At 30.3% G+C, this 9704-nt stretch overlaps 1 protein-coding gene across 1 annotated transcript in view; it reads left to right on the top strand.

Moving 5' to 3' along the window:
- The first annotated feature begins 2409 nt into the window (after positions 1–2409).
- LOC107440387 (solute carrier family 35 member F3) overlaps positions 2410–9704 on the top strand; it is a 42432-nt gene continuing 35137 nt past the window's right edge. Inside the window, exons 1-2 of the mRNA XM_016053295.3 lie at positions 2410–2692; positions 7261–7638. Of these exons, the coding sequence (XP_015908781.1) occupies positions 7272–7638 (367 nt within the window). The 5' untranslated portion in view covers positions 2410–2692; positions 7261–7271. The remainder of the gene's footprint in view (positions 2693–7260; positions 7639–9704) is intronic.

Genomic DNA, 9704 nt, shown 5'->3' with positions numbered 1-9704 from the left:
ATCAAGTAGTAACAATTTCAAATAAAACATTTAGTCCATCACAGATTCAAACTTTACGAATGTTTGATACAAAAGGAATCAGTTCCAAAGATTAAAAAGGTTCTAAAGACAGTGAAGAACATGACTAAGTTCTCAAATGCAAGTAAACCTTAATTGAAGTAGAGTCAACTTTATAGAACGAGATACCAATAATCATATTTCCAGAATAACTTATACATTATCTCTTAATTGTTCATTGAAAGAAAGACACAAACAAAAAAGTTTGAAGTTTAAACAAATTCAGTTCAACTTATTTTATATATGTTTTTAAAATGGTTTAAACAAATAAGTAATATTTCACTTTATTATTAATTTAAATCCTTTTTTTGGTTCATTTCTTATTATTCGTTCATTTTAATTTTTTTTTATTCGTATTATTCTTTGGTTTCGTCATTTGTTATTCTGGGTGAATGATTTTAACGTTCTTTTAAGTACAGACAGCAACACTAATTTGTAAATTCCTATAACTTTTCCCAATTGTTTTAATCCTACCATGCCAGTTAAGAACTGACCCTATCTTCTTTTTTTACAATATTGTTAACTATTAGATAAGTCGATTCTTCAAGTTTTTTTCTTCTTGCTCGCGTGCGTGTGTCAGCTCGTGAGTATGCGTAGCAACAGTTTTAAGAGTTTCTTTGCCTCAAAATTCAAAATAAGCTTTACAGTATTCCTGCCGAATGATCCATGCAAAACTTTTGTGAAAATTGTTATCTATGATACCATTTACACATAACTCAGCTTAGCTTTTTCGATTACCGGGATTTTAGCAGAACTGATTTGCTTGATATAACAAGCTTCATAAAATTGAAAACCAGGTTTATTTTTGAAAGTTCTTTCGAAAACGCTTTAAAAGCGGATTATTTATTATGAAGCTTAGCTTAATCAAACACGGAAGGATTTTCTCTAAAATATGAGCGTTTTAGATTAAGCATATGAAACAGTTGCTTCATTTTCCAGTTTTAATTACATAAGAAGAAACAAAGCGAACTTTAATATTGCTCCTTATTTTCAATATCTATGGCACAGTGATAAGTTATTATGTAGAGCCGTGGTTCACTTATCATTTTGATCGATAGCTTATCTGTGAATTACCATTGAGCTATAGGGACTCTATGACCCTCCTTCCTGGCTGGAGTGATTTACTTTTTTCGCTTACATTACTAAAGGTACTTCTAAATATGTAACTAATAGACTAAAACTTTAAAAAAAAAAATTTATAAGAACTAAATAATGCAATTAGGTATGAGTCTGAAAAAAATGTTTCTGAGTTTACTAGTTCTGTAGTGGACTGATCGTAAAGACACGGTTCCCAGTAGAACACCGAAGTCGAGCATCTCTGGCTGTGATCAGTAAATGAGTGGGTGACCACTTTGATAAGTCTGAGTAGGGGCCGAGAGTGCGCTGTACTAGTCCTCGTTAAACTGTTTTACTGTAAAGTGCTCGACTTCGCATGCAGGTCGTAGGACTACCAAATCAGAGGAGCCACCCCCTCTGCAGAGGATCAAAATTGCGATGGCATGCCTTCGAATCATCCTCACAGATATTTTCCAGACCGTCGCCAATAGCCCATTGTGCAGCTCTAGTGCGACTTAAATAAAGTACTTACCTACCTACATGAGTTTACTGATACCGATTTTGAATAAAATTACGCTGATGCAAGTATTTTCTTTTTAAACCACTACTAATCATTCTTTTTAATGAAAATCGAAAATAGTATCACTTTCAAAGTAAAATTGAACATTTCGCCCTTTACTTTGAATTCTCAAATTATTTTATTCCTTTAAAAAACTATTTTAAAGTATGTTAAAGTTCGCAGTAATAATTTATAGAAATGTCACAATCAATACAAAATTATTTTAGTATTTAATATTATTTATATTAAAATATGCATCCTAAAAATAATATTTAATTTCAAGAAAAATAAATAATTTCCACGCATAATTTCTTAATCTTTTTCAAATTTAGTTCGATACTTTTAATACTTATTTGTTAGAAATTACCAATGATTTTGATCTTGCATTTATTATTTTCTAATTTAATTACAAATAATAGTACAAATAGTGATATACGCTAATGTAGAAGTATATTAGAAAAATAATAGTTGAAATTAAAAGCAATTTTTTTTTAAGTCTATATATTTTGCAAAAGGAAAATAAATAAATAAAAACTCCTTTTTCTAACTTAAAAAAATGCATATTGACCACAAAGAAACGTCCACTTACTATTTCCTTTTCACTTAGTTAAAAAAAAAAATTAAAAAAAAAAAAGAAGAAGAAGAAGAAGAAAGCGTGATTGAAACAATCTCCGTTTATGATTTTCTATCGAATAACCGAAAGCTGAATAAGTGCAGCAGCAACAAAATCAGGCTAAAGCGCATGCGCAGGGAGGGTGGTTTCATCCATAAGTGAAAACGATCTTCACATCCTCTCATCCTTTACTCATCTCTCACTGTTGGACAAGCTGATTTACTCTTTCGTTTTTCAGTTGACTTCACTTAGATTTCAACAATTCATCTCTTTGTCAACTTCTGTTTTTGTAAAAATGACTATTCTGCTTTAAAGTTAAAATGGCGTCACCTAAAAAACGGGAATAAGAATACTCTTTATTTACAAAAAAAATGAGTGACTGCATCTTTGAAATACAGGGATTATCGGTAAGTGACAATATTTACTAGTTTTATTTTACTAGTTAACAATTTTTACTAATTACTAAATTTTCTCGATTAGAAACATTTTAACTCTATTTTCTCTAAAATCTGTTTAACGCAATACAGTGTTATTTTTAAGGTTTATAGAGATTTTGTTAGATATTACTTGCAGGTGACAATGTTTACTAGTTTAATTTAATTTTTACAATAAGAACAGAGATAAAATATATTTTCACTCAATGTCCTTTCAAAAATTTATTCAAATCTATTATATGTTAGAATTTTAAGGTATGCAGGGGTTTCAGATTAGGAATTATTTGTAATGGTAAGAGATAACATTTACTATTCCTACATAATTTTAATTCATTCACTTCAGAATTACTTTAAGGTAGAAAAAATAACGTTTTTTCCTGCTATCATTTGGAATAACAAAACATTTCACTGTTTTCTCACTATATTCATCTTTCCCAATTCCATTTTTTTTTTCAGAAAATGGAGGAATTTCAATGAATTACCTTCACTAACTAACCTTAAAAAGACCAAAAGACCACAACAGGTTTGTTTATTTTTTAAAAAAGTAGTTAAAATGTTGTGAAACAACACGTGAGTGATTAACATGTTAAGTGAATATTTTATAAAGTCAATCAAAATTGAATTGCTTATAAGCATATGAGAGATTTAAATTTATTGCAAATTATTTTTATTGGAATTATAATTCTAACTAAAACAAAACGTGCTTCATAAAAATTATTTATCAAAGAAGATTTTTTTACTTGTTTATATATTTATACTAGTAATTATGTAACTACTTTAAATAACCTTCAGAATTCTTATAAAAAGAGAAAAAAATTGCCCATAAATTTTAAAAAATGTTTCTTAACCAATCATCAATGTGGTCAGAAAAAGTAAAGAATGGACTAAAACATTTTATTTGTCTAGTAAGACTGAAATCCGTAGTAAATGATCGAATAAACGGGTTTTAGATGATCTCTTATATCGATTTCAATTGGATCTAGCCTGAAAATGCTTTTCTTCATTATAATGACATAGTTTATTACTTTATTTTCAAGCAGATGTTCTAAGAATATAGATAAAGGATTGTAATTTCATAATATTTTATAATTCACAGTAATTGAAAAATTTCAGTTTACAACTAAACAATATTTGCTTTCTTCTTTACCAGTCTAGATAAAAAAAGAAACAAATTAGTTCGCTGGAAATCAAAAGGAGTTCACAAGATAGTAAAAATAATTCTAGCGTGTTTAGAACTTTTTAAATTGCTATATATTTTAAAAAATCAACTTGATGAATTCAAAATGTATGCGCAATTACAACGTTAGTGACCTGTTCTAATATTTCTATAACCATATTACGCTAAATGATAATTCATTTCGAAATGTTCGATATGTAATCTTTTTGTTACATGACAAACCTCTGATCCATAATTAAGCTGGTTTCACACATTTTATAGTTTTACACTGTCAATGGTTTCTAAATTTACTTTAAACGTGAACAGAAAATCAATCATTCATAGGTAAGAAAATTAATCTTTTAGAGCTCTATTTCGATTAGAACACATTTTTTGAATGCCTTTTTAAAGTGTGGATAATAGCAGTTACAGCAATCAAATGAAAGAGCATTGAATCTCTTGAGGGGACATTATTGTACGCCTAAGTTTTCTTTCATGGTTGAGAATGTAATGTTTTCCTGAGAAACGACCACCCGTATTGATTAATATAGTAGCCATTTCTTCCTCAGAAGAATTTCGAAGAAATTGCTAAATTGCATTTCTACAGGTGATGACGCGTGGAGCGAAATCTTTTCTTAAATTTCACTATCGAATACTTTGGTTTACTTTTCTTTGATGGATGTTCATGAAGCAATTAAAATTGTTTGTTCTTTTATAATGCAAAATGAAAATACGTATCATTTTTTGTGTATAGTTGATAAGTTAGAAGACTTTTAGAAAGTATGTGCGACAAAGAAATTATAACAATGAGCTATTACCAATTATTTCGCTAGTAATCCTCACTACTTTGTGCAATAAATTTGTATCTCCTATTAGTCAATTACTTTTCAGCAATTTTTTATTGACTTCTACAGAATTAAGAAGAAAATAGAGGAGCAGAGCACGGGAAGTTAATACATTTTTTTTTAATTTCGTCAAAACAATATTTTTTTTTCCTTTATAATTTCATTTTATTTCTTAAAATAATTGGTTTTTCATTTATTATGAAAGCTGTTAATTTAATGTAAAGGTCGAAATAAAAACATTTATTGAAATAAAATATATATTAATTTACAAATTCATGATAGAAATTGAAGATTAGAAACTGTAAATAGATAACTAATATCGAAAATATCCGTGAATTGCATGATTTCTTAACTCAAAAGAATTTCTTAACTGATAAAGGGAACTACTTTCAACCTGAACTAATGACTCTTCTTTTATAATATATCATAAAAATAACATGTGACATAATTATAAATTTCAGAACCACTGAATACAAAAAATAGTGGCAGCTACTTTACACAAAAAAATAACATTCTTGGTGTTTTACAACATCACGAACTATACTTGGTGTAATGAAACACCAAGAATAAAGAGTTTGTATGGTATTTCATTACACCATTTTCGTGTAAAGTAGTTGCCACCAATTTTGGTGCAAGGTAAGTTTATTACAAGGCAAGGTATAGAGATGTTTCTTTCGATGGGTAAACAAATGAGCTTCTGAAGTATTGCCGATAAATTCCTACTTGTTTAACTGAATGAGAGACCAACAACATGACCTCACACTCTTGGTTCTTGTTTTATAATATGTCATAAAAACAACTTAACGTATGACATGATTATAAATTTTAGAGCCACTGAATGCCGCTGAAGTTCCTACTTGTTTAACTGAATGGGTGTCCAACAACATGATTTCTCGCTTAATGGCTCTTCTTTTATAATATGTCATAAAAATAACGTGTGACATAATTATAAATGGATTAACCAGTCAGATTCTCAAACGTGAAACCGATAGAGAATGTTTGGGACTACCTTGACATATAAGTTTCTGCTTTGAGTCCACCTCCATGGTCATTAAAATATAAGCTGGAACATGCGTTTCTACGAGTGTGGTCTTCAGGCTTTATATCGGGGACCCACCACTTAATTAATTAACTAAACCATAACAGTTAGAGGTGACCGGAATCTTTACTAGAAACCATGTTTATGTCATATTTACATAGCAGTTTTCCTCACGAGACAGTAGTGCATTGTTGTATTTGAGAAGAGACTTTTCTGTCAAGAGTGTTTTATTGTTATTAACATTGTGTTGGAATTTGTGTGAATTTTTATGTTGCCGTCATAAAAAAAACTGCTTAATGCACATTTTCGACAGTTTTTTTTTTTTAATTTTTGTGTTCATTTTTTTTCAAATTAGAAATATGTAGTACCTTTACTTTAGGATACCTGTATACTTAAATAATTGTTGCCTTTGTCTCAATTGTTGCCTTTGTCATTTTATTAGTGATTCAAATAATACTTTTACTTTTTAATAAATTTAATTTTTTTTATGTATTTTAGCTAGTGCGCTGAAAAAAGCTTAAGAATTTTCAAAAAAAATTTAAATATTCATGATAGACTTCTCTAATTGATATTTCTTATCAAAAGCATGTAATTTCCTATTTTCTGAGAATGACCAGATGGTTCCAAAACACAACCTCTATGTTTCGCGTAGTCCCATTGTTTTCTATAAAGAAATTGTTATCTTCAATTTCTTAACTTGCGATGACTGTGGTGCGGTTTCCTTGTTATGTTTTGCAGCTCGGCTTATGATGTTCAAAAGAGTAAAAGATTCTCATCTCATCAATCGTCATGGTGCGAAAGAATGCATTTCTTTCACTACATATCGTATAATGTGGTTTAAGAAAGTGCTATTTACCTATATAATATTTATGTGTTCAATCTTGTCTTCACTCAGAAGCTTTAACAATCAGCACGCACACATTAAATTAAGAACATGGACGTTACAGCTCAATAAACCGCATAGGATAATCGATGACTTTGCTTTATTATCGAACTTCACTCCTCACGAAGCGTGGAATTGACGACGGCTACTTTCGTGTTATTGGTCAATAATGAAAGTTTATGGCCCATTATTTTTGTCATTACCTTCCACGATGTTCCTACACCTGTTTTCAAGGCATAAAAGTCTCACCTCTAACAATTTTCGATTAATATCTTTTTTTTCTTTTTAAATTTTGACCCCAAAAATGGCGCAGCGTAATGCACCATTTTTGATTTTCCAGATGATTTGACGTAAAAGTATATACAAGCTATCACACTTTTACCACCTTAGTGGCCATAAAACAATTATTAGCTACACAACAAACTCTTGAGTTTTATAGATTAATTCACCTTACTTTCTGATATAACTCTGTATCCTCCCCAGGAAGCATTTAAAGTTGTTTCTTTGAAATGAAATACTAACTGGTTCAACCTAAATCAGATACATATTTTTAATTGGATAATCATTTTAATTTTGGATTAATAGAGTTGACTTTAATTAAAGTTCTTTTCATTTCAGTTGTTCAATCTATGGGAGACGTAGATGCGAGAATTTACAGTATAAGTGGGGCCAATAGAGGCCTGGACATGAATTCCGGTAGAAATCGTCAATCATGTCCTCCAGCAGTAGTTATCACTCATGACTCAGATACGTTCTCTCCGTCTTCGATTAATCCATCTTCTGGCGAAGGACTTCTCAGTTACAAAGATGCTGGCGGATTGGGTTGTAGTACCTTGTCTCTTGCAACCGATGGCCGAAATGGAGTATTTGCTGGGGGTCCTCCCTCAAGAGCGGGTTCCCCCAGACATAGTAAAATACATCCTACTGATGGAAGTAGCTTGCCAAAATCCGGATCCTCTATGGCAGTTTTCTCAACTGAAAACCAGTTATTAGGAAGTATGTTAATTTTATCTTAAAGTTGTTTTCCGGTGCTTCTTTCATCATATGAAATAATATTTAAAAAATATCCTGTTTTTTTCTTTTCTTACTTGTTGTGAGTTTTTGAATTCATAATTTTTCAATTAAGTTTTGTAGATCCTCTAACAAGTGCCTTTTTTACACTAATGGAAAAATGCTGCACAATTTCAATTTGAAATTCACTAGTATTTTCAATCTTGGTTAATAAGTTTTGACATTCCTGGCTTTCGCTAACAATTGGATAGGAGGGTGATCACTCGGCTTTCGCATCATGCTACTCAACCACCGTAGACTATTCCGTCTGTATTCCGTATTCCGTAGACTATTCCGTCGGGCATATCAAAATGGGGTGAACTGCGCTAATGATTTTCTAAAACCTGTGCACTGCGCTGCTAACATCTTATCCCCCCTTTAGAAGGGTTGGTGTAATCAGGGTTAAAGAGAGAATAGAAGGGCTAGTTCACTCCTTTGAAGCATCTCTCGCAGCGCCAAACCTCCGATTTTCGTCTGTGACGTCACGGCGTTGCAAAGCTTGAACTTTTACTTCCAGTCTAACTAGCTCTAAGTAATATTGGAGCATTCCTTTTTGTGACATATTCCAAAACATTCGTTGTTTTTTATAATGATTTTCCTCAGTGTTTTGAAGTGAATTACAAAAATTTAAAATTATTAATGAAATGCCAGTTTGTGCAATTGTAACTTGCAAAAATTCTGATAGAAACACAAAAGGAAAAAATATAATTTCCCATGTACTCCCTAAAGTAAATGAACAACTATGAAAAGAATGTCTTCAACCTTACAAACGAAATGACCCAGTTAATATAAAATATGCGCGAATATGCAGTAAGCATTCCTTGAAAGAAGATTATGCAGATGATATGAGAAATCGTTTGCTTGGATTGCCGATTAGAATTATTTTAAAATCTACTGCAATACCGAGAGTGAATTTTCTTCTTTACAAACAATTTCTTCTCGGCAAGAAAGATTGAATAAACGCACAGTGTTGATTCGTAGTTCGTTTCAGAACTTTTATAGGAATTCGCCATCTAAATTGAAATCACCCTGTTGCTTCAAAAAGAAAGGCAGGCCAAAAAATTACAAAATGTATAAAGTCAAGGAAAATGAGAGCTTAAATGAAAAGTATAAATAATTGATAGTTAAAATTCTTCTAATTTCATAACATAGTTCCTAATGTAGTTATTCTAAATATTTATGATTTTTTAATTATATTCTTTTAAATTTAAATATCTATAAGCAATAGTAAAATTTCTAATATTATTATGAGCCTAAATTATTATTCAGTTTCAGTAATTAGCGAAGGTTGTTGTTTCCTAATGATTAAGTATAAACAAATTGTCATTAACAGCCTATTTTAAAATAAGGATTTTAAATTTAACCCAACTTTACAAATTATAGTTATCGAACAATATGTAGCTAAAAAAGTGTCGATATAAGCTTTAATTTTTTTTAATAATCAAAATTAAAACTGAAAATTTTAAAATGAAGTATTTATAACGTTATTTACGACAACTAGTAAAATATTTTTTTACTTAAAAATGGTATTTAATTTAATATTATGGCCAAGAAAAATTTTTAAACTATGTTTTTGAACGGAAATAATGTATTAATTGTATAAAGTTTGAAAGCTAGTATCAAGAAAAAGTGAAACTTATTCTTATAGAAAGAATGATGCAAAGTTTTCATATATTTTTGCTTGCGAGGAAAATCATAGCTTCAGTTCTAAGAGAGGAATGAACTAGCCTCTCTTTCTTCTCTTTCGCCCTGGGTCCTCAAAGCAAGCCTTGTGACCATCCTTCCTACTTCAATCATACAGTAAAACATTTTCTGATAAAACCATAGTGGCCCCAATTATGTTAGCCAGAAGCAAGTGTGCAGTGGGGGGGGAGGATAAATCAATTAGTGTTTCTCTATTTTGGGGTCAATTTTCTCTTTAAATACGAACTATTTTCAAATTACAGAAGTAACAAGGGAGAATCAAATATATATATATATATATATATATTTTAAACCAATGATAGATTTTG

This window comes from Parasteatoda tepidariorum, chromosome X1, assembly GCF_043381705.1.
Source record: "Parasteatoda tepidariorum isolate YZ-2023 chromosome X1, CAS_Ptep_4.0, whole genome shotgun sequence".
In the NCBI taxonomy this organism is placed as follows: Eukaryota; Metazoa; Arthropoda; class Arachnida; order Araneae; family Theridiidae; genus Parasteatoda; species Parasteatoda tepidariorum.
The sequence above is the reverse complement of the archived record's forward strand: the minus strand, read 5'-3'. Positions and strand labels throughout refer to the sequence as shown.